At 48.3% G+C, this 25,390-nt stretch overlaps 1 protein-coding gene across 7 annotated transcripts in view; it reads right to left on the bottom strand.

Moving 5' to 3' along the window:
* ANKS6 (ankyrin repeat and sterile alpha motif domain containing 6) overlaps positions 1-25,390 on the bottom strand; it is a 62,001-nt gene that overhangs the window by 30,981 nt on the left and 5,630 nt on the right. For all 7 annotated transcript variants that reach the window (XM_088793510.1, XM_074330760.2, XM_074330758.2 and 4 more), the window contains exons 2-11: positions 23,274-23,776; positions 19,477-19,521; positions 18,579-18,783; positions 17,505-17,611; positions 15,586-15,734; positions 14,106-14,304; positions 13,098-13,147; positions 10,020-10,223; positions 8,744-8,897; positions 6,645-6,814 (exon numbers count right to left, since the gene is read on the bottom strand). In XM_088793510.1, the coding sequence (XP_088649636.1) occupies positions 6,645-6,814; positions 8,744-8,897; positions 10,020-10,223; positions 13,098-13,147; positions 14,106-14,304; positions 15,586-15,734; positions 17,505-17,611; positions 18,579-18,783; positions 19,477-19,521; positions 23,274-23,776 (1,786 nt within the window). The remainder of the gene's footprint in view (positions 1-6,644; positions 6,815-8,743; positions 8,898-10,019; positions 10,224-13,097; positions 13,148-14,105; positions 14,305-15,585; positions 15,735-17,504; positions 17,612-18,578; positions 18,784-19,476; positions 19,522-23,273; positions 23,777-25,390) is intronic.

Below are 25,390 nucleotides of genomic sequence, written 5' to 3'. Positions count from 1 at the left end.
TAACACAGAGACCCACAATAGGAAATACTGGTGATGTTGGACGCAATGAGACGTCTCATCAGGACTAGGAATCTACGTTAAACACACACACACACGCACGCACGCACGCACGCACGCACGCACGCACGCACGCACGCACGCACGCACGCGCAAAGCAGAAACAGCTTTATCAGAACAGTGGTAGGAGAATCCTCCCCTGGAGCAGAGAGGCAGGGGGTGGGATGGAAAAAGTGGCCCACGCAGTCAAGAAATGGAGCCAGTTCTGCGCCTACAAGCACTGTGTCCTTGACGGAGGCCCTTACGTCCCAGCTAACCCCCTCTGAGATGGCAGTGTGGCTTCCAGGTATAATGTACAAGAGTCCCTTTCTGGGCTTCCTCTTCCAGTCACTGCCCACCTTTCACCAAATAAAACATCATTCCCCGTGTGTGTGTGTGTGTGTGTGTGTGTGTGTGCATGAGAGAGAGATTTAGCTTTAAAAAAAAGTCTTTTTTATTTGGAAATACTTTTAGACTCACGGAAGAGTTACAAAGGTATACCAGAGAGTGCCTGTGTTTTCCTCATTCAGCTTCCCCGGATGTTAACATCTTACATAACCACAGTACAATGACTGAAACTAAAAAATTAACATTGGGACTATTAGCTGAATTACAGACTTGGCTCAGACTTCACTGGTTGTTCCACTAACACCCTTATTCTGCTCCAGGATCCGGTCCAGCATCCCACATTGCCTTGACTTGTCACGTGTCTTTAGCCTCCTCCGATCTGTGACAGCGCCTCAGTTTTGCCTTCTGTTTCATGACCTTGACACTGCTGAAGAGTCCTGGGCAGGTACTTGCAGAATGTTCAACAATGTGGGTTTCTCTTATATTTTCTCATAATCAGATTTGCTTATGAATTTTTGGGCAGGCCACAGAGGTGATGTGCCATTCTTAGCACATGGTACCCGGAGGCACAAAGTATCAGCATCTTATTACTGATGGTGTTAACCTTCATCATCTAATTAAGGTGATGCCAGCTTTCTCCATCGTGACGTCACTATTTTTCCCTTTCTAATCAATACATATTTGTGGGGGAGATACTTTGAGCTAAATATTGTTTTTCCTTAAAGTTTTACCCACTAATTTTAGCATTTTTTTCTTTGGTGTATCTTGTCTAAAACAATTACTCCTGTTCTAATGGTGATTTGCTAATTCCCTTATTCCTTCCACATTTATTATTTGGAATTTTTCTGTAAGAGTTGTTCCTTCTCCCCCATTTATTCAGTTATGTATTGATATCAGTATGGGCTCACGGATATTTATTTTATTCTTTAGCTGTAATCTAATACTGTCATTACTTATAGTTGCTCAAATTGTTCCAGCTTTGGCCACTGAAACCTTTCAGGTTGGCTCGGGTGTCCTTGTGACATACCCTGGCTTTTTTTCTTCCCCTTTTGTTTCAAAAGCATTTCCTTTCTTCTCAATAGCACAAAACGCTTCAGGCATTTTTCACTGACCCACTATGGGAATAAACAATATCTCCAAGGCCCTGGTCCCTTTTATTGGAGGTTGGTACTTAGAAAACAAAATCTGGGCAGTAGATTTCTCATTGCTACTGGGCTATCACTGCTTCTAGGTCCTCTCAGTGGCCAGAGCAAGGAAATACATGACGTATACTAGCCCACATATGCACACAGACCCTCACTTATTGCTTATCAGCCTGTGCGTATAACATATACTTCTAAGCATGTATATTCATACTAATACTGACACCGCTCACTTCTATCCAACATGCACAGGGATTTTTCTAGCATTTCCCTTTGTTTCAATCTCTGACAGTTAAAAACTGAGCTTATTATATTTATTTATTTGTTCAACCTTAGTATAAACGTAAAGTATATATGTATGCAAGAAGTGTACGTTTGTAAAGTGGTTTTAGACTTTAACCCATATCCCTGCAAGAAAAAAAAAAGATCACCAAGAGTACAACACTTGCATATGGTTCTTTTTGTCTTTACTTTAGCCTTACTGTATCCACCTGACATATGAGTTTTTCCCCACCTCCTAGTGTGGTTATGTCATTCATAATATAGTTAGATCTGCTGTCACGGTCTGCATTCCGTCTTGGTTCCTGGCTGATTTTATTTTTTTTCAGAATTGCATACAGTAGACATAACTCTGTTGTGTACCATTCTATGGGTTTTGACAACTGCATAGCGTTGTGTGTCATACAGAACAGTTCCATCATCCCCCAAATTCCCAGCGCTGTCTCTGCTAATCAATCCTTTCTCCCATCCCAACCCACGGAAATAATTCATCCTTTTTCCATCCTTATAGTTTTGCCTTTTCCAGAATTTCATATATATGGAATCACACCATATGTGGACTTTGGGGTCTGGCTCAACATAATACCTTTAAGATCCATTCAGGTTACTGCATGCTACCCATAGTTTGTTCCCTTCCATTATTGAGTAGTATTTCATTGCACGGATGTCCCACAGCTCATCACTGGCTGATGAGATGTTTCCAGTTGAGGGTGATTATGAAAAACTGCTATAAACATTCACCAACAGATTTTTGCATTAACAAAAGTTTTTAAAAATTCACATGGGTAAATACCTAGGATTGAGATAGCCAACTCATATGGTTAAGCATATGTTTAGTTTTATAAGAAACAGCTGAACTTTTCCAAGGTGGCTGTACCATTGTGCATTCCCACCAGCATTAAATAAAGAGTTGCAGTGCCTCCACATTCTCGTCAGCACTTGTATCTTTAAAACTTTAAAAAAGAATTTTAGCCTGTCTAATAAGTGTATAGTGCTATCTCACTGTGGTTTTAATTTGCATTTCCCTAATAACTAATGATGTTCAACATCTTTTCAATATGTTTGCCATTTGTCTATTTTTGATGAAGTATCTACTCAGGTATTTTGCCCATTTTTTAATTTGTTGGTTGTTTTCCTATTGTTGAGTTTTGAGAGTTCCTTACTCAGTAGTTTAAATATGACATGGCTAGGTATATTCATTTTTATATTTATCCTATTTAGTGTTTTCTGAACTTCCTGGATCTGTGGTTTGGCATCTATTATTGGTTTGGAGAAATTCTCAGCCATTGTTTAAAAATATTCCTTCTGCCCCACCATTTCTCTCGTTTCCTCCAGAGATTGCAATTACCCATCTGGGACAGCATTTGGTATTATTCCACAGCTTTTGAGTGTTCTGGTTTGTTTGGTGTTGTTGTTTTTGCCTTAACTTCTCTTTTTTCTTCGTGTCCAGTTCTCTCTTTTGTCAGGTGCACTAATTCTTTTTCTGGTTGCATCAAGTCTACTGAGGAGCACACCAAAGGCTTTCCTCATCTCTGTTACGTGCTTCTTACTTCTAGCATTTCCATTTGCTTCTTTTTTATAGTTTTCATATCTCTGCTGAAGTAGTTACACAATCTTACACGTTGTTCACGTTTTCCACTAGAGCCTTTAACATATTAATGGTAGTTCTTTTCAGTTCCCTGTCAGATATTATCATTCCAACACCGGAGTCATAGTGCAGGGCCACTCTTCTAATGATTGCTGTTTCTTGGGAATGTAGATTTTCTTGCCTTTTCGTATGTCTTGTAACTTTTGTTAAAAATTGGATACCTTGAGTACAATAGTAGAGACTAAGATGAACAGTTTTTATGCCTGAAAATGAGTGTACCTTTCCTGCTAACTCCCCTCTAACTAACTACATCCCAAAGTGCAAAAAAGAAGTCCCTCTCAGGTTTTGAAAGACTTTGTCAATTAGCTACCTATATTATTAAAAATTCGCCCCTCTGCTTTTTTTCTGATAAGGAAAGACCTTCAATAATAAAGGTTCTGATAAAGCACGAGATAATTAGTAAATCCCTACAAAACAGATATATCCCAACCAAAGGCAAAGAAACACGATACTCTGGACCTGTGGGCAGCATTACTGGGGCAGGGGCAGGTTAATATAAGGTTATTTGGGATGTTCTGAAATATCTGAACTATTCCCTATGTCCCCAGTGTAGCAGGTCGATTGTGTTAATGGCCTCATCTCCACTCCTCTCTGGAGCTATATACCCTTTGCTACATAACTCTGTGTGTTCTCCTGTACTGGGTGTGCTGATTGGCTTAAACAACTTGATTAGGGCTTCAATCAAACATTCTTGATTGCCACGAGAACACAGCCAAGTTTGCTGTGGACACACATGGCCCAGTTATGCTGGTCACCCCAGCCAACAGCCAGACGTGTAAGTTATCGCCCCAGACCAGAAGAACTACCTAGTTAAGTCCAGACTACACTCCCAACACACAGATTCACGAGTTTTTTGTTTTAAAACATTGAGCCTTAGGGTGGGAAAAGAAAGCTGATATACCCACCAAGCCATTGGGCTTTCAGAGATCTGGAAAGTGTAGACAAATACTCTGATTCTCCCCATTCTGTGCCTGCTAAGGCTCGCTGATTTGCGAGCATGCTAGAAGCCATGCCTTGTGAATATTCCACTATCACAGTGGTGCTTGTTTTAAGCAAAGTACAAATACCAGATTCAGGAGGCTCATATTTTGAATACTAATTTCTAATCCTTCCTAAGGGAGTCTTTGAGAAGCACTTCATGTCTCCATTTTGCTGCTGGAGTCATTGACAGAAAGCCCATTCCTAGTGTCCTTTGATTTAGGGCAGTGGTTTCTAAGAGCCCTGGCTAGGCTGGCTGCAGAACTCTCTGGGGAGGATAACAGAGTTCCCAAACCCTGTCCTGAGAGTCTCATTCAGTTATGCTGGGTGGGGCAGAAACCTGAAGGTCACAGCATGCTATTGTATGAAGAAACTCAGGTGATCATCGACCTGCATCGTTTCCCCAGTTTACTTTTCCTGAGTGCCTCTTTTGGCACATTTTTCTTTCAACAGAATATACTTGTATATAGATTACATATGAGAGCTGCAGTCAAGAGCGATAATAATTAATATAATTTCTAACTTAGAGGCCTACCTATTTCCATCATCAATTAAAGGAAGCTAGTAATATCTAACACATCTAATAAGACCATCAAAATAGAAACAGAAAATTTTAGGCCACAGAGAAGACAACTACATCAAAACCCAGACTACTTTAATGCGTAGCTGAGTTTCCTAGCAGCAAAGGCAAAAAGAGGAATACAATAATTATATAATTCTTACTAAGGAAAGAAAATACATCAAAATATCAATAGAGACTTTTTTTTTCTACAGCCAAATTCTAAAAGGAACTTAATTACATAGATCCTATTACACAAGTAATGGTCAATATAATGGAAATATGCTAATCTTTGGGGAGAGAGAAACTTTTTCAGGAGCTATGTTATAAAAGGAACCGTATGTAGGTCCAACAGCAAAAGGAACTTTGAATAACAGAGTTGTGTAAACTCTTACGGTAGGATATAAAATAAAGATTATTTCTCATTCATCCATTAAAACATCAGTCTCTGGAGGCACTTCCAGACAAAGGTCGGGGGTGAAGCTCTTAGGTGATCTACCTTTTCTCAGAGAGAAAGCTTAAGCTCTAGAACATATGATAGAGAGTGGGGTTGTGGCTGGATTTGGGGTCCTCTGAGAGGAGGAAATGGGCTTCACTGCATCACTCAGGGGAGGCACCTGGAGAACCACCTGGGAGAGGAGCCAGTTCACACTCATGACTAGGAACCCACATTCTGGGGCTCCCTCCATTAACCGACCCAGGCAGAAGGGCTCAGGAGTGGAGTGGGCATTGTGAAGACACTCACACACTTCCCGTTCTAGAGAGGCATTTAGGGTTTCTCAGCCACTGCAAACTCCATAGCTGCTAACAATGTGGTGATGGCTCCAGGGCGACATCAATGGAGGAATGGTGCCAGAGAGGGGAGGGGAGGCTCTGGCTCGCTCCTGCCCACCCACCTTCCTTCCGCTCCTCCCCTCTACCACACTCTATGGAGTGCCGCACATGCCATCCCCTCACCCTGGAACAGTCTCTCACCCTGTCCCACCCCTGCCCCTTCCATCTGGCTCTTCATCCTTCGGGTCTCCGTTACACGTCACTGACACTCTCAAGCCGGGCAGGGCATCCTCCCTTCTCCATGACAGCCTCTACCACAGTGAGGGGAGACTGCTTGTGTCTGGAGTGACACCCTGACAGTGGTCACCAAAGCCCCTGTTGACTGCGGGACCCTCAGTGCTAGCAGTACCTGGCCCAGAGCAGATGCACCCGAGACGTGCACGATGAATTAGGAAGTAGTGCCACTAATGGCAACGTGCACAGCCGACACCTACTCCGGCTTTCCAGGGGCCAGGCCCCATCCCACATGCTGAAGTGTGGGGCTGAGATTTGAATCCCGGCACTGTGGTCCTGCACCCATACTCTGAACTCTTTTGCTCTAATCAATGAGCAAAAATGTGCAACATGAGTCTGGATGAGGAATCCGCTGGTGCCCTGGAGATCAGGTGGGAGGTGAACACGAGCGAGGGCACAGAGTGTAACCTCAGCAACTGCCCACATGCCCCAGCCCATCTCAGAAAGCCCAGGAGTGGCCTCTGGAAGGGGCCTGTCTTTAGTCCTGTCCCAGAACTGTGGCACCACCCACGTTCCCCAGCATGTGGGCCATGTTAGGCCAGAATCTATGAGAGTTAACAGGGGGAGATGGAAACAGAACGAGCACCTTGCCACCCGGACCGCCACCGCCTGCAGGGGAGACTGGGAGCTCGGAAGGGCTGGACCCGGGCGCTGGCCCAACAGGACTCGACTGATGGCTGGGCTTCTGCTCAGAGAGTCCGGCTGCTTTTTTCCTCTGGGCAGCGATCTGGGACAGGACACTGTCTATGCTGCCACCTGTGGAAACAGGAAGAGGAATGACCGCCACAGGTCCAGCATACTGCCACAGGGGTGCACTGGCTTCATGTGCCGATGGGGCTGAGCCAGAACCACGTTTCCCAGATGCCCTCCCCGTGTGGCTCTGGCTCAGGGCTGACCACAGGAGGACTCTGCGTGAGAACTGGACAGCGGCCGTGACGCAGTGGCCAGCAGGCGATGAAGGTGTCACAGTTAACAGGTTGTAAAGACGCAGTGTAGGCAAGTTTAGCTTGACCCCTGCACCACAGCCAGCTTGGCCAGCCTCCATCAGGCGCAGACGCCGGCCCCCAGCCCCGGATTCCCACTGCAGACCCCCAGCAGCACCTTCGGCCATCCAGCCATGCCAGGGCTCCCCCCTTGCCCTCCAACTCCCCCTTTCCGAGCTTTACATCCCCAACTCCTGCAGTTGTGCAGTGCCTTCCTCTTGCATAATACTCAGAGATGTCAGCTTCCCTGATTGAACCCTGAGTGCCAAGTTCTCTCTCCCAGGTTCCCCAAATCTACTAACAACCTTGAATTATTATGAAAGAAAACAGGAAAGTGCTAATACCCAGGCCTAGGGAGGGAGCTTGAGGGAGAACACTGATAACTAACACTTACAGAACATTTACTAGGTGCCGGGCACTGCTGTCAATATTTTACATGTATAAACGGTACCATTCTGGAAGGCAAAACGTACCAAAAGCCTTGAAAATAGGCAAACCCACTGGCCCCACCACTCTGATTTGGAGTACTTATGTTAAGCAAGTAACTGAGTATGCAAATACAGGAGTGTGAAGGCATTACTTAGCATGGCTATCTACAGAAGCAAACATCTACAACAGCCCCAGTGTTCAATAAGAGGGAAGTGGTTATATAAAAGTGTGACATCTCACGCGAATGGAAGACTGTTTGGTTATTTAAAAGATGCTATAGATACAGGCTTATGGACATAGAACGGTGTTCATAATATGGTGATATGTGCAAAGAGAAAAACGTTACAGAGCATTCTATGCTCTGATGTCAGCCTGCCTGGGTTCGGGTCCTGCCTCTGCAAATTCACAGCTGAGTGACCTGGGCTGACTGAGCCCATTCTGTCATCTGTAAAACGGAGATGACAGCTTTGCAGGTTGTTTGGGGATGATCCATTTAAAGGGCCTGGTATTATGCCTGACGCATACTACGTGCTCAGTAAATTATTGCTTCACTTTCATAAATACAATATGCATAAAAGTGCTTTGTAAAGATATACACCAAAATGTTAGCGATCTTAGTGGGTGAGACTCTACCTTTCTTATTTTTTTTTATTACTACTACTACTACTATTATCATCATTATCTTTTTGGTTTATCTGCTCTTAAAAGCTTTTCCACAAGAAGCATGCACTTCTTCTGTAACGGCATAAAGCAGGGGTGCCCTTCCTGCAAAGCTGGTTTTGGTTCATCCTGAATACCCTCAGGGAGGACAAGAAAGTGTGCTGGAAGCTCAAAATAACTGTGGGGCACTCGGGTTTGAGTCCTAACTGTCACCAACTTGCTCTGTGCCCCTGAGCAAATCTCTTGCCCACTCTGATCTTCAGTTTCCTCATCTGTTCAATGAAACGGCAGGATGAGAAGCTAAGGTTTAACCTTCAAGGATTTTAAACACCATGAAAACACCATGCATTTCTTCTAATTTCTTATAAAATTTCCAACAATATAAAGCATTTTAGACTTTATTTCCTCTGTCTCTACTACCCCTTCCACCAAGAAAATGCATAAAGGAAACTCCGAACTGTGTATTCACTGAAAAATCCCTTGGCCACATCGAGAAGACACAGTGTATGCAGCTATTTCGGGGGCTACCTACAGAGCGAGCACGGGGGTGGTTACATCCTCAGCGCCCAGGGATCTGCCCACCGCCCCTGAGTGGCCCCGCCTGGGTACCCACCTGAGCGGTTATGCAGCTCTCCGCCGTGCCTGCTCATGCCCCCTACCCCACTGGAGCCACCTGAGGAATGAGGTGAGTGGTTGAAGTTTCCAGAATTGGTAGGAGAGGCTGCACTTCTTGAGAGAGATGGAAATTTAACTGGCCTGACGGGAGTCTGCAAGAACAGGTGAATGTCATGGTTAGGGTTTGCTGTTCCTTCCTCTGGACACACAGACCCACGGAGGGGAGGGACCTGGAATTCAGCCAGCCCACCCCAGCCGATGCCCGCACCCGCCGGCACGTCCTTGCCGACCGGTGCTCAGCCTGCTGACGTCCACTAGGGGATGGGAGTTCACTTCTAGCTGCTGACAACCTGACCATTCAGCTCAGGCTGAGCCCCCCTGTGACATCCTCCCCACAGGGCACCCTGCTTTCACCATCACTCAACTCTTCCCATATTGTGGACAGAATGCAAACCCACGCTGCCCATTCTGAGCATCTGAGGCCAGGTTCTTGGTCTCCCTCTAGAGATCTGATACTATGTCAGCCCAGGGAGGCAGCTGCAAGCACAGGGCTCAGTCCCGTTTTACAGCAGCGATGGAGGCCCTGAGCTTCTCCAATCACTCAGCACACTGTGGCGGGTCAGGCCTGAAATCCTCGTGTTTGCTTTGCCCATTTATCGTATCCACATGTGGACAGTCTACACATACGGCGATAACCTCCCACAAGAAGGATACCTTAGTATGTTACAGAGACACCAAGGGCCAGTGTGGTCCAGAGGACAGAAGTCACACTGCTTCTGGGTACAAGAAAACATCAGTCATGTACATAGCTGCCTCCCAGTGCTGGCTCTTGGTCATGGACCTGAGCAATTATGTAGTGTGGAAGTTAACAGCCAAGAATCTGATTTTTGGTCCGAGGCGCACCCCACCTTGCTGGGTGATCTTCAGCAAATTACTTCACCTCTCTGGGTCCCAGTGTCCTCACCTACTAAAGGGAAGGTCAGATTAGATCAGGTCTTCAAACTGTGTTCCCTTCAGCTTCAGGCTTCCAGCGAGAGCACAGAGAACAGGGACTCCCACTTTTATTCCCTTCACTCTGACACTGTAATCTGTTTACATATTATGTTCCTTCACAGGCTTTCATTAGACAAAAGGTATCACTCATTAAAAAACAAAACGAAAGAAAAGCTTTAACTCCTCTGCGTCCATGGGTCTGAGAGCCCTTCTGCCGGCAACACATCACGATTTCAGTGAGTGGTGAGTGACCGTCCAAGCACGTCTGCTGGGTGACTTACGGTGTCTGTGTTCCCGCTGCCCACAGGGTGGCCCCTGCTGGCTCTCTGGGGCAGCACAGTCTTCATGGGGTCTGCTTTTCCATTGTGACATGTCCGGGACCGGTCCGAGCTCCATAGCTCAAAGCTGGAAGGGGGTAAGAAAGGGGGGATGACTGCCTTCAGCTTGTCACTTGGGAGTCTGGTGAAGGGGGCTCCATTTCGAAGCTGAAAGAGATAGGCTGTGGGTTAGACAAAGGCCCCAGAGGGCTCCCGCATCTGGGAGGAAGATTCCAGGTATTTCCTGCTTCTCAGAGAAACGCACCATCTATCGCTCCACCCAAGCCGGAAACCCACATGGTATTCTCAGCTCTCCTTCCAGCAAGCGAGCAATACCCACGTCTGCTCTGCTCCTGAATCCATCCACAGCAGCAAGATTAGAACAGGGACAGAGGCCTGGAGAGCCAAGGCGAAGCCACGTGATGTTGGGGAGTAGGGGAGCACAGGGGAGGTACCCCTTGCGGCAGGGAGAGAGGGCACCTGAGCTGAGCCCGAAGGCCAGTCCAAGCTGGCCCAGTGAGGACTGGGAAAGGGCACTGCAGACAGAGGGAACAGAATGTGGAAAAGCCTGGAGAGAGACGAGCAGGACAAGTGTACAGAACTGCAAGCAGACTGGTGTGCCCAGAGCTGGGGCTTTCAGGAGGCAGGGGCAGGAGACGAGAGAACTGGGAGGCCCGGGCTAACTGGCTGTGAGCCCAGCAAACACGCCCTTCCCCACCCACCACACCCATCCTACTCTCCAACCACACCTCCTACTGCTGACATTTTTAACTGTAATTGAATTTTAAATTTTGAAAATGTGATTTGGGGTCAGTTTAAAATCCACGCAATGAAGACTGGTGGATTGTCAAGGAAAAGCATTCACAGTCCACTCTAACTTTAATTAAGAAAAGACTGAGCTTGGTGCCAGATGGTGCTTTGCAGGGAAGGGCATCCCACAGCTAAACCTGCCTCCAAGCAGGGCATCTCCGGCAAGGATGGCTGCAAACGCCCACTCAGCAGGGCGCCCAGGCCAGCCTCCATCTACCAAGGGGCAGGTGGGCAGTCTGCTGCCCTCTACAGTACAGGGCATGAGGAGGCGGTCAGGAGTGCTCCAGGGCAGAAGGGACGGCATCCTGGGTTCCCACCCTGGTTGTCCCGAGCTTGTCTGAGAGTCGGTGAACAAGGGCTGCCCCTCTAGACTTTAGCAATTTCATCCAGCAAATGGGGGATGGGACTGGAAGGTGACTAAGGTCACTCCCAACTGCAAACCCACCACTAATGGACATTATCATTCCTTCGGGTCAGAGTCCAAAGCGCTGCACACTTTCTGGAAGGCGATGACATTCATACCCTCATCAGAGCTGTTGTAACAGAAAACTAGAAACCCCAAGGCTCCCCAGGCCAATCTCCACGTGTCAGTCAGGCCCACTGCCACGATGCAATGTTGTATAACGAAGCCATTAGATACGATGTGGCCAAAGAGTATTCAGTGACATGGAAAAGATGGTCATGACCAGGCTCAGCACAACATGGGGAAGATAACAGTGTGTCTTCTGCACGGTTGTCAGGGAGACTCAATGAGGGAATATATGTAAAGGCTGCAAATAGTGGCTGGGACTTCGTAAATGCCGTGCTGATACTATTACATATAACATGACATTATATTCATAGATGCGAAAAAATCGTAGGAAAAATACTCAAACGATCTATACCACAAAATGTCAATCATGATCGTATGTGTGATCAAGGGTGATTTTATTTTTCTTCTTTATATTCTACTGCATCTTCCACAATTTCAGTAACAGCATATTTGCCTTCACACTGAAAAGAATGATTACTATTTAATAGTCTTAGCCAATGTCCGGCACTACGAGCTCCCACAGTCCGTGTGTAGAGACACCGACGTGCGTGGCGGGGCCGTCAGGACCCGGGCAGCTCGGGCATCCTCCAGGACCATCTCTGCTCCTTCTCCTCTCCAACACTGCCCTCTCCTGGCCGGCCTCCACACTGGGTCTCAGAGCTCAATGGACTTGAGTCTAACCCCAAGAAGGAGGCCCTCATTTCAGAGAAAAGGAACAGGAAGCCCAGAGAGGTGAGGTAACACGACCAAGGTCACAGAGCAGATAACTGAGCTCTTATTTAAACCCCACAGCCATGAGGGACAGCATCTCTCTAGTCAGAGATGCTAGCTGTCTCCCAGTACCCACCTTACATATCCTCCTTATTACACATCCCTGATCTTAAGTTGGGCTTACAACCACCTAGAACAAAGACGTCATTTCCCAGACTCTTGAGCAGCGTGATGTGCCCATGGGACTAAATTCTGGCTGATCTGATGTAAACAGAAGTGATAAGTGAGTTAGGAAAATTCTTTCAAGACACCTGGCATGTACCCATGATGGCGCCATCTCTTCTTCCCTTATCCTTCTTGCTGGCTACAATGAGGCAGTAATGCCCAGAGCTCTGGCAGCCATCTTGGACTAAGAGGTGACCTTGGTAATAGAAGCCATGTCTCGGAGACCAACAGGTAGACGGAACCTAGGTCCCTAACTCCATGGAACAATGTACCAGTCCTGAACGTCACTTACTTGAGAGAAATAAGCGGTTACCTTAGTTATGTTACTGTTATCTGGGGACTTTCTGTTACTCACAGCTGAACCTAGTCCTGATTCAGCTCTAGCTTATAGATGAGGAAACTGAGGCCTCACACAGGCTGGAAAATCCCTTGACTCCTCTCTCCCTGCAGTCCATAACCAAAGTGGTGAGTCTAGTGGCGCCCATCAACTCCTGCCCCTTCAATGCCCATCCTCAGGGCTGCCTCCCCTGAGAATGTGACCAGGGCTTACCTCTGGCCATGAAACACCAGCACAGCCTTACCCACAGTTCAGGGCTGGCACCTGTTCTGACTCCTCGGTGCCAGAGCTGTACCCATTGTTATACATTTTGACAGCAACTCCATCACAAAGGAAGACAAATGCCCACATCACATCGCTCCTTGTTAATCAATCAACTAATGATCGGAAGAGACCTGAAATACTTTTAGAAAAGCCCCACACTCACCATGGTCGTCAATAACACATCTTCCTTTTCTCCTCTCGTGCTCGCAGGACCTGAGAGACAAATGGAAGTTTCCTGAAATGACCCCCCCATGAGTGTACGGCGTGAGGATGAGTGACCAGGTTGGCCTTCATCCTGGTAAACCAATTCTCCTGGGTGATTAAATATTTAATAATAATTGGTATTCAATATTTGAATAGAAGGAAAGCATTAAAAATGTATCTCAGAGCATGTTTTCAGCTTTTCCATAAACCACTGCCGTGCTGGGTCAGACAGTGGTGCACCCAGCTCAATAGTCTGTCTGAAGCAGTGGTGCCGATGGAGCTGGTCTGGGTGTGGAGAGTCTGTTAGAAGGGATCTGATCTACCCAATTTCCCAATCGCTATGGGAATCTCCTTCAGCATCCTGGCAAAGTCATCCAATCTATTGAAAAGCTCCTGTAGCAGGAAGCTCACTAACCCTCTTCTCCCGAGGTATCTTGTTCTATTTCAGAACACTTTCAGTGCCACAGACCAAGCACATTTGGTAGGTGGGAGAATCACCTACCATGTTTCCCTGAAAATAAGACCTAGCCGGACAATGAGCTCTAATGTGTCTTTTGGAGCAAAAATTAATATAAGACCCGGCATTACTTAACTATAAGACCAGATCTTATATAATACAATATACTAGGTCTTGTATTTTACTATATTAATTTTTGCTCCAAAAGATGCATTAGCGCTCACTGATCGGCTAGGTCTTATTTTCAGGGAAACAGGGTATCTGTGGCTTCAGGTCTCTTAGCAGAGCGTGTGGGACAGAAACCTGGGACTCCTGCCACCAGCTCCCCCATTATCCCAGGCTCATAGCATTTGTGTGCCTGCCTAAGTCTCTTCTTTGCCAGACCAGCCACTGCTCCAGTCCAACCTCATCTCACCTCTGACATCAGCCTGGGAAGTAGGAAGGACATAGGGCAGAGGAATTAGGATTGACCATTCTGGAAATTCTACTGCATCTGCAGTTTTTTCTTACCATTGTCTTTCATGGTGGGGGCCACATCAGGGAGTCCCGAGCGGCTTGTCTTGTCCTGGGGGGGCGCCCTCATTGTGGAGTCCAGAGCTGGTTCCGGCTCATCACAGAAAGGCAATGACTGGTTGCTGGACAGCCCACGGGGCAGGGTCTGCATCAGTTTGAGCTTCCGGAACCGATTGGACATTCGGTTCCACCAGGACTGCCAAGAGAATGCAGAGCAGAGGTCATGCCCCAGGAACACCCAGCTCAGGGACCATGACTACACTTTACACTTGTGTACCCTCTCCTCTCCTGGGCCAATGGCAGGCATTACCAGTCAACCACAGCACCCTTTCCCAGTAAGCCCTGGTGCTCTGTAAATCTTTTCTGACCCCACTGTTAGGAGCCATTTTGAATAGGTAGGAGGTAGCAGTGAACCCAAATTGCCACCCCTCACCTAATCAACCCATTGTACAGACTGAGAAATGGAGACCCAGACAGGGGTGACTCTGGCTCAAAGTCTCACAGTGAGTCGGGGACAGACAGATGGACACATGCAACACCAGACATCTTAACAGCTACACTGCAACCTCTTTCCACCTATTCCAGTGACAACGTGAGAGGTGCCAGAGTGTCCATAACAAGGCCTGGCCATCTGCTCCTATAGCTTCCCCCCTAGAGAGAGAACAGCTGCTGCCTCCCAGGGCATCCTCATAATCCCGTGACAGCTTGCAGGTTACTGGCACAACCCAAAGGGAGGCCCGGCCTACAGAGATGGCAGTGTGGCAGGGACGAAGGGATCTCTGCAGACAGCACCGTGAGGAAGAATCGGGGGCTTGAATGAGCCAGCAATGCAAAAGGCATGCCAAGTCTGCAGATCTGAGGAGGTACGAGGACCTCAGACAGGATGGGGTCGGGGCGGAGGAAATAAGTTAGATTTCAAACAAGTAGAGCAGGATGGGGAGATGAGAAATTCAAAGAAAGATACTAGGCTTGCAGTTAGAAATAAGCAACTGGAACTTGGTTTTGGTGCTTCCAGGAAGGAGCTGACGGGGGCCTGTGGGACCACAGGGAGATTCCCAGAATGGCGCAATCGGCAAATGTTCTACATACTAAAGCAGAGGCCACAGACAGATGGCCTGGGAGGGGAGGTGTTCAGTCTGGCCAGCTCAGTACTATGGCATGCAGATTTTTTAAAAATTCCCTACATTTATAAATGGAGTTTCCACATCAAAATCTGAATTTCTAGTTTCTCCTGAAAAAAATGGGAGTATCTGGCAACAAGGACCTACATTCTTGTAAAGCAGCCACTGATGCACTAAGCGGTTAGGGTCACCCATTTTCCCCGGGCCCCACCATTCCCTACTGCTCACCCCATCTTACTTCTCACCCCTGCCAGCCTCTACCCACAACCTAAGTAAGCCCTGGCTTAAGAGGAAGTAGTAGGCACCCCTCCACCCCACCACCCGTCTGAAGCCCTTTAAGACAAGAAATGGCAAACCTTAAGCCCTCCTTTGTCATCGGGCAGCACTGGGACACTCCAGGGCTGGCGGACCTTCGAGTGGGGTGGGGGTGACGGGTGGCTGGGCCGGCCTTTGTCTTTATTCACCTGCATGCACACAGATGCCAGCAGTCGAACAAGTTCCGTGTCTATGGGCACAAAAGGTAGCGTTTTTACCTGCAAATATGTCTTTCGGGCTCTGGGGGTGGGTCCATAATGACCCCTGTCAGCCTTAGAACTCAACTGGAGCCTGTGTTACTCTAGGATCAAGCCACCTGCCTCTCCATCTAACCTTCAAAAGCTGGCAAAAAGGCCAGCAGGGCTCAATCCACTTGATCAGAAAGAAAAACCAGAAGCCCTCTTTCCCTAGGAAGGCAGCGGGGTAGTATGTTTTAAAGAGTACAGGCTCTGCAGCCAGAGGGCAGAGATTCAAATTATGCCTCTGCCCCTCTCTGGCTGTGTTATTGCAGGTAAATTAGGGAACCTCTCTGTGCCTCTGTAAAAGGGGTGACATTAGTACCCACTACATAAAGGGTCTGGAGGATTTGAGGGAATTCTTGGTATGTGGCAAATGCTTAAGAGTGGTTAAGTATCACTAGTTATTATTAACTTAACAAGGTTATTTTAAAAGGCAACAAACAAGATTGAGAAGAAATTACTACACACTATTAACATGGTTAATGGCTTCTCTTGACAACCATTTTTTTCCTCTCCAAGTGTTCAATATAATAAGCAAGCGTTTCTTTGAAAATTTCAGGCAAAAACTTCACTTAAAAAAACCCACTAAGAAAAAAGTCCACTAGAGACAGATTGTTTTATGGGGAAAAGGAGTGGGGAAATGGGCAGGGAACAAGGGAGAAGAAACACAGCGAGAGAGAAGAGTTTGTCGGAGAAAAGCGTGTGCCGTCCAGCCTGAGGTCGTGGAAACTGATTCTGCACGTGAGTGAGATCACTGGATTTGCACAGAGGGCCTTAACGCTCGAGCTGGATCAAGTCTTTCCCCTGGTCTCAGTCACCTTCCCTCGGACACCTCCCCTCGACAAGAGGATGTAAGGCTTTGTTTCCCTCATACAGTCTCCAAGGATGAAGTGGAACCAAGTATCTGTGCCGTGTGGGGCCTGCAGCGGGGAGAGGTGGTAGTGGTGGCAATGCTAGTGATGAGAAAGGACACCGTGGCCTGCCACCCCCATACCTAAGAGCAGCAGCAGGAGTAAATCCACATGGGGCTGTGGAGGTAAAAGTCCTCTCCCCATGGCCAGCAGGTTGCGATCTGGCTCAGGGCTCAAAGCCTGTGGGTCAGGAGGGCCTCCCAACCTCTCCCCCAATCTGGACTGAAACTCCAGGATTATAAACAGATAGACCCTGCCCCTCGAACTGGCTCACTGGAAGCCCCAGTTCCCAGAAGAGGGCCTGCCACACTTGGTGAAGGGCTAAGGGGAGCAGGGGGCACCAGTCGGGACCAAGAGAGGTGTGCGGCTAGTCAGGGCGACACCCTGGGCACAGAGCCCTTCACCAGGCCGCCTCCACCTACAAAATTCAGCTGAGGGGTCGCTGCTCCGTCTCTCATTCTGCTTGGCAAAGGGCTTTTTTCTGTTTACTCCTGAGCCCCTCAGTTTCTGGCTCCAGAGCACAGACACCATTGTGGGATTCGTGTGGACTGCCAAGGCAGACACACACCTTGCTGGCCTTCCCTTCTTGGAGACTCTCATGAGCTGGTGGTGGGAGAGGTCTCAGGGAGTACCCTAACCCAGCCTTTGCTGGCAAGGGACAGACTTGCCTAGGGCCGTATGGTGAGCTCTTGGAGCTTGAGAGTGTCTTCCCCCTTGAATTAGCAAGTGCTTAAAACACAGGCGATTATCCGGCTTCCCAGCCAGAGAAAGGCAATGCAGGGTTACAACCCGTTTCCTGAAACAACCCACCAGGATCACTCAGCAGCATCACTAGGTCAAAGGCCGTGTACCCGTTTTTTGCACGAAGCGTGACATCAGCCCCTTGGTTCAGCAGATATTTGACAATTTCCTTATTCCTGGGGAGGAAAGAAAAAGTCAGAATTAGGCCCACTGAAAGCAAAAGCGTGGCTTTGCTCCTGGGCAACAAGACATGATAGTAACTAGAGTGCCCAGTGTCTGAGCATGTAAGAAGGGCATGGAAAGCTGCCAATCGTCTCGCTCCACCTTCCCTACTCTCGAGGAAGCCTAAGTGCTCCTACCATGAACAAGACAAATACAGAGGGCTCTGCCCCAAAACCACTTGGGCACCAAGGCCCCCACCCAGATCAGGAGCTCCGCACTGGCCAAGGTGCTTGATGTGGAGCCTGAGGCTCGTCAAGTAAGAAGACAAACCACTTGGAGATGACGCAGGAAAACGCTCCGGACCCCTGAAGCAGGCAAGGAAGGGGCCCCTAATCTGGAAGCAGACCTCAGCAGCTGCATGACGGCATGCAGACCCCTGCCTCTCAGTCAGCCGCCCCAAGGAGGAGGCCTCCAGGAGGGCAACGGGATGACAGAAGACAAGAGATTCAGAAGCACCAGTGCATGCTGATGCTTGTTCAGAAGGAGAGGGTTAAAACAAGTGTCCCCATTGGATGTCTCGGAGAAGCCAATGGTATGAATGGCTCATGTGCATTTCCAATAGGGACAACTTAGGGCGGCTGCTCACACATCAATGTGAAAACCTCAAACGAACTAACCACTCTGTTCAACTGAAATCAATCTACAAATGCGTACGTTTTGGCATAAAACATTGTTGCTGCCTGGTTTTTCATGGCCCCTGGTGAAGTTCTGTGATGAGGTCATAGAAAAGCTAGATACAGAAGGACAGGAACACAGGAAAGAATGAGCTTGTGCGGCTTTAATCTTTTGTGCCTGTCCCAACGTCTTCAGAGCCCTGGGGTATATCTGTGGGTCTCAGGACCAGAAAGCCCCTATCAAGAAGCCCATTCAGTCTGAGCATCCTATCAGCCTGGCCGCAAAGGGAGTGGGGCTGGCACTGACCCATGGTAAGTGGCCTGCATGAGAGCCGTCCAGCCGTGCACGCTGTCCTGCTTGTCAATTTCAGCATGCCTCTCCACCAGAAGCTGCACCAGAGGCAGCTGCCCCATGACGGCGGCCAGCATCAGAGGGGTCGCCCCGTCCCCATTGACCAGGTTCACGTGGTTGGGGTCTTCATCGGCAATCTCTTTGACTAGCTGGAAGTTTCCTGCAAACAGAAGCAAGAACCCTAATGATCCATGGGCCTGGCACCGCGGGCTCATGTATAGCCAGTGAGTTCATATAACAAACATGTGCTGAGCCTGCCTCTGTCCTGGGCTGCTGGACATTATAGGGGTTCTAAAGATGAGTCAGAGGTAGCCTCCACTCTCAAATCCCTCAATCGATGAGGGACAGATAACTTTACTAAAAGAGAGAAGTCGTGATGTCATAAGAGGACAGATGAAGGAGACTGATGGAGAGCAATGGCCATTCAGAAGGAGCGCTCAGGTCTGCCTGGGGGTTGAGGATCAGGGAGGGCTCCCTGGACATGGGGTCTGCATCAGAAGAGGAAATTTTAGGCTAAACAGTCCTTCATCACAAAGAGTCTGAAGTAGGGAGGTGAGTAGCCAGGTGTTCAGAGGCAGGGAAAAGCCAGGACCTAACCACCAGGTTTGGCTGGAGAGGCGGAGGAGCCTGGGAGGGCAGGCTGGAATCCGTGTGTAAAGTACCGTAATACTCGTAACGATCCACCTCCAGGGTCGGAACTTTCCTGGGGGAAACTAGAGTAGTCAGGAAACAATAAAATACCTGTTTGTTTCTCAAATACTCTGGGTGGCCTTGAAGAGGACCAGAAATATTAGGTTGGGAGAACGTGGCACTGAATTTTGAAATGTCCAAAAAGATTTTCTAAAGCACTTACCCATTTTCAATGCATGGAAAATATCAGGTCGCCTTTTCTCCTCATCTGGGTAAACAAAGATTTTGAAAGTTAAGTACAGAAAGGTTTACTGTAACAGGAAAGTCACAACGGTGTAACAACGCAGCCTAGCTTTTAAAATGATCTACTTTTCAAAAGCAATCTAATCAGAGACCTAAGTAATGGACAAATCCAGCAGCCCTTCTGGAAGGTTATTATCAAAGAATGCCCGAAAATGCATCGGAGACAAGATCTGGGGAGGTCATTTGGCCAAAATGACATTAACGACCAGTGGACCGTTTCCTGATCCCATAAAGTTTTAGGCATTCCAAACTTTGGGATGCCCTTTCTTAGATATGATAGAAAAGCAGTCTTAGAACAATCTGAATTACTGTGAAAAACGTAAACAGAAACAACGACTCTTTTCTCTTAAATGGACAACCATGAGGTAATTCCAGAGCAGAGGACCCGAGACACTGAGACGCTAAGCCCAGAGGAAGGTCATGGATGTGGTCTCCAGAGGAGCCAACGTTCATTTTTGCTTTCCTTCCCAAAGAAGAAGCAATCTGCGTATCATTCTGAGAGTCACCCCTGCCCCAGACCTGCAAACACAGCTCCCTGTGGGCAACTGCCCACCTGACTTCAAGCTGAAACCCACAGCCCAGCTGCTGGGCTGGTGCAGGACACTGGTGCCCCTGTCCACCCCCAAAGCTGGGCCTTGCTGCATCCACCCAATGCCAGCCCCTCCCTCATCTGCTCATCTGTCACCTTCCTCTAAACTTGGGCTAGTGGGGGCCCTGCTCCTGTCAGAAAGCAGACGCCTCATGACCAGTCCCCTCGCTGGTGGTGGAAGGCAGGACTTCCTGCCGCCTCTGAGTTGCTCTGGGGAGGGAGCAGATGCAGGAGAGGAAACCTGTGGCTCTGGGCTGAATCTCTGGTCCAGACCAGCCCGTCTGGGCAGCTGGGAAGAAGCTGAACAATGGTGCAAGGGGCACTGAGTCTGGGGTCAGCATGTCACAACGAGTACATGTTTCTAGAGTGATCTGTCTCCTCATTGCTAAAATGGGGATAATATGCTCCTGTGGGGACCACATGGCAGAGGCAGGGATCAATAACATAGATGGAAAAATGCTTCAGAAAAGGTTAAGCCCTATTCAAAGAGCAATTTTTGTTATCTTTACTAGTTAGGCAGCCGCCACCCCAGCTAGGGTAAGTACTTAACTCCAGGGCTCGTAAAAGAAGTACAGACACAGAACCAAGTGTCTGATTTTGCCTATGAAATACTATTACAAAATAATTCTGCATCTTAGTTTTAACAAATATGTCATGTTCCTGTGTTTCAGAGTCTAATGTGCTATGGGCCAGCACCTTCTCATGCCAAGAGCCTTTGACAGAAAAGAGCGTATCACCTGGCCTTAGAGTTGGTTGCTAAGCAACTATCTGGTACAAATGAATCACTTAACAGTCTAGCCTGACCCCAGGAGGCTGGGATAGCTGTGCCACTGATGCCAAGTGACCCTGGGCTAGTCCCTTCCTCACTCTGTGCTCCAGTTTTTGCATTGATGTCAGAGTAGCTCTGGGGACCCAGCCACAACCCCACAGTGTGGGAAGGGAGGGTGTCACAATGACAGTTATAGCCTCCAGGGCAACCTGTCCTACAGCTAAGTCAAGGGAGAGACTTGCGGGTCCCTAAGGCCCCAGTGTGATGGATTTCCTGGCATCTCACAAAAGGAGTGGGGGGCCATCATTCTTTAATAACCTGTCCTTATTAATAACACAGCCTTGGTCCTTACTGCCGTCCTGCCTGAAGGCTCTTTCCCAGAGCCTGGGTGGCACACTCCTTCAGTTCCTGCAGTTGGCTGAAATGTCACTTCCTCAAGGAGGCCATCTGAGACCGTCCTACTTCATACTGCAGCCTGCATCACCCCCACTCTGCCACTCCTAACCCTCTACCTTGCCCCACCCCGTGGCACTTAAACACCTACTGTACTATGTAACCTACTTTATTTAATAGGTTGTTTCCTGGTTATTACCAATGTTCTCAAGGGCAGGGATTGGATCTGATTTGCTCACTGACTTATCCCAGATACTGAGAACAGTGCCTGGTACTTAGTAGGAACTCAATAAATGTTTGTAGAATAACTGAATAAACAAATGATCAATAAAAACCTATTACAATAGCTTCAGTTTACTCAGTGCTATCTATGTGCCAATCACTGGATATACATTTTATAGGCATTACCCTGTTTTCCCGAAAATAAGACTTAGCCGGACCATCAGCTGTAATGCATATTTTGGAGCAAAAATTAATATGACCTGGTATTATATTATTATATTATATTATATTATATTATATTATATTATATTATATTATATTATATTATATTATATTATATTATATTATAAAGACCTGGTCTTATATTATGGTAAAATAAGACCGGGTCTTATATTAATTTTTTCTCCAAAAGACGCATTAGAGCTGACGGTCCGGCTAGGTTTTATTTTCGGGGAAACACAGTATCTTACTATTGCTCACAGAACTTTACAAGTGCATTTATTACAACTGTTTTATGACAGAGGACACTGAAGTGCTGAAAGGACAATGAACATACACCCAAGGCTACCCAGCCACAAAGTAGAGAACTAGCCTCAAACCCAGATCTGCTCGATGGGGAAGTCTGCACTCATGGCCATGACCCAATCCTGTCAAATATCACAACCGTAACAAGGGTGATGGTAGCTGCCAACATCTCTCACACAATCCATGTGGGCCGGGGTGACCTCACTTAATCCTCACAGCAGTCCTGTGAGGTGGCTGTTACTCCCACCCCCCATTTATGGACAACAAAAGGGAAGCTTGGTGAATTCAGGCAACCCATCCAAGGTCCCTGGCTGGCCTTCTCTTCAGATTTTCACCTTTCAGCCCTATGTGCATATCCACTGCGGCCGGTCACTGCGGCCGGTCACTACAGCCTGCAGGCACCTCGGCCATTATCACTGAAGTCAGACCCATCCCAGAAAATGGGTACTGACACTGTGTGTGACATTGCATTGCACAGTCCTACTGCTCATGATGAACTAGAGGTTTTGCAACGCAATGTGTCCTGTGGCAGGTGTGCTAAGGGTTGTTTAGACAGCCCTTTAAATGCCAGAAAGATGGCAAAAAGAAAAAGGACGCAGGACACATCAATAGGTGTTGGAAAAAACCTCAAACATGGCCTGAATTTTATGTGAATTAGTCTCTGGGGACTGATCACAGATGAGCTCAGGCACCTTGTTCTGGAGCAGGGTTGGCAAACTACAGTCCCCGGGCCAAACCTGACCTGCCCATTTTTATAATTATAGTTTTACTGGAACATAGCCACACCCACTCATTTACATGGCTGCTTTCACTCTAGCAGAAACGAGCGGTTACGACACAGACTGGATGGCACACGAAGTCGAACATATTTATTATCTGGTCCTTTACAAAAGAAATTTGCTGACCCTGTTCTAGAAGAATCCCAGAAACACCTCCCTCAGAATCACCTGGTGAGGGAGGAGGGGCCTTGCTACGTTGGTTTCTGGGCTCTTCTCAGAGCTACCAAATCTCTCTCTGGGGGGGCAGGAACCTCACATGTAACAGGCACTCCCAACTGATCCTACGCACAGCACATCGGAAGCCCCACTGCTCTGCAGGCTGGACTCTGATTTCTGCATGCCCTTCAGTTGGGCCATCCATGGCTTGAGTCTTTGAAACCCAATTTGGGGTGCTCTGTGACACCATGGTGGGGGGTGGGGCTGGGGAGGGGCAGCCTGACCTGTCTTGGGCCTGACGGTGGTCAGTGGGTCCAGGTAATCTGCAAGGTCCCTGTGTTTGCGGTCAAGTGCCACCTCGAAGGCCGTCTTCTCCAGCACGCTGAGGTGGTCAGGGCTGGCCCCCTTCTCCAACAGCTGCTGGGCCACGCCAAGCCTTCCGACGAGCGCTGCCAGCATCAGCGGGCTCCAGCCCACAGTCCGGGCGGCGTGGTTGGGGTCTGCACCCCACTCGAGCAGCAGACGCACCACAGCCTCATGCCCATGCTGGATGGCAGCCATCAGAGCTGTGATATCCAGCAGCTCGTCCCTGCTGTCCCCTGTCCCTGGCTGCTCGCCTGAGGGCTTGTGATGGTCCACAAAGGCACCAGCTTCCAGAAGCAGCTTCACCACGCCCAGGTGGCCACCCCGAGAGGCCACAGTGAGCACACTGGCCCCCAGCCGGTTCTGGGCATTGACATCAGCCCCGTGATCCAAAAGCAGGTGTGCCACACTCACATGCCCAAATCTGCCAGGAAGATGGAAAATTAGCGACACTCAATATGGAGCACAGATAAGGAGACACTTATGTAATCCTCATTTGTCCTTAATCATTTAAGTCCTAAGAGGTGCGTGTAACAGCCCTTCTTCTGATGCCTGGCATTGTTCTGGCCCTGCATATGCCCCACCACAAAGGGGAGCAACTGCCCTGCCGAGGTTCGAATCCAGCTCTGCCATCCATTAGCTGCATGACCTTGAGAAAGAACTTTAGCTTCTTTGTGCCTTCATTTGCTCATCGGTAAAGTGGGGATATAACTGTATCTACTGAGAGGGAATGTTTAAGGATTGAACTGATATACCTAAATATGTAATATATACAAAGCACCTAGAAACAGTGTTTGGCCAAAGGAAGCACCACATAAATGGTAGCTTATATCACTGTAATCATTTTACATTATGCAACATGCCAAGGTTACCCAGCTGGTAAGGAGCTGCGTCAGGGTCAGAACCCAGGTCTATCTGAATCCTGCTGCCCTCCCTCTGTGCCCTACACCACACTGCTTCCCACGTCTCAGAAAGGTCCTTTTACTCTGCTTTGCAGCCTGGGAATCTGTCTCTCTGCCTACGCTGATTTCCACATGGGCAGGACCCATGTCTGACTCATGTCTACGCCTCCCCTCCCCAAACGTACACACAGAGAAGGTCCTTTGAGATGAGGCAGCAGACCCTATGCCAAGAGGTGTGGCGTGACTGTGGTCAGCAGAGATGGACTCTCAAGTCTCGCCAGAGGTCTGCTGCCACCTGCTGGCAGGAATGTCCGCTGTCCGGGGCTGAGAATTGGGCCTGGGCCAGACCCCCCTCAATGAAGCTTGAGCTATGGTCCTGCTGGGACACGAGACTAACATGTGCCCACCAACTCTCTAATATCAGGAAGAGGGAAACAGATGCCTCTTGCCAGCAAAATCTCTTCCTTCTTTTGCTTCCAGAGGGCAAAAAAAAATTCCTTTTTTCAGCATTTTTGGTTGGCATACTCTTTCTGGGCTCCGAGTTGTGTGTGTCAGAGCTGGAAGGGGCCCTAGACTAACAAGGAAAGAATAACAAGAGACAGGCTGGTTGTGCCAGGCTTTACAAGGCCATGATGGCTGCATAACCTCTGCGTCCTGTGAGGCAGCTTTGCAATCTCTTGTTGTGCACCCCTCCTTTCCGAAAGCGGGTTTTGTAGCTCAACCAAACCCAGGGCCTCCCTCCTCCCTGTGGAGGCAGAGCCAAGGCTGAACTCTGGTTTGAACTTAACAAATACCTTCTGGGATATGAACCTTAACAGCACCAGGTCACTTTAGCCTACAGAGCGCAGCCCGTGGAGGGAGAGCTTGGTGAACTGCCCCCACTCCACCCCCAGCTGTAGGGGCACTGTGCCTATCTGTCTCCTCTCCAAGAGCAGAGAGAGGGCAAGTCAAGCTGAAATAAACTCAAATGCAGAAAGCTGCAACTCCAATCTGTCTCCCTGTCTCCAGCCTTGTTCATTCCTGCCCATCCTCCATGATGACAGTCCCCAAACCTAAAATGATATTCCCAACCCATAAATCTGACGGCCCCTTCCCACTGCCCGAAGGCCTGCCAAACCTGTCAACCTCATCTCGTC

Source organism: Rhinolophus sinicus, chromosome 16, assembly GCF_057876585.1.
Source record: "Rhinolophus sinicus isolate RSI-liver-muscle chromosome 16, RSI-T2T, whole genome shotgun sequence".
Classification (NCBI taxonomy): domain Eukaryota; kingdom Metazoa; phylum Chordata; class Mammalia; order Chiroptera; family Rhinolophidae; genus Rhinolophus; species Rhinolophus sinicus.
Note: the sequence above shows the minus strand (reverse complement) of the source record. Positions and strands in the feature narration are given on the sequence as shown.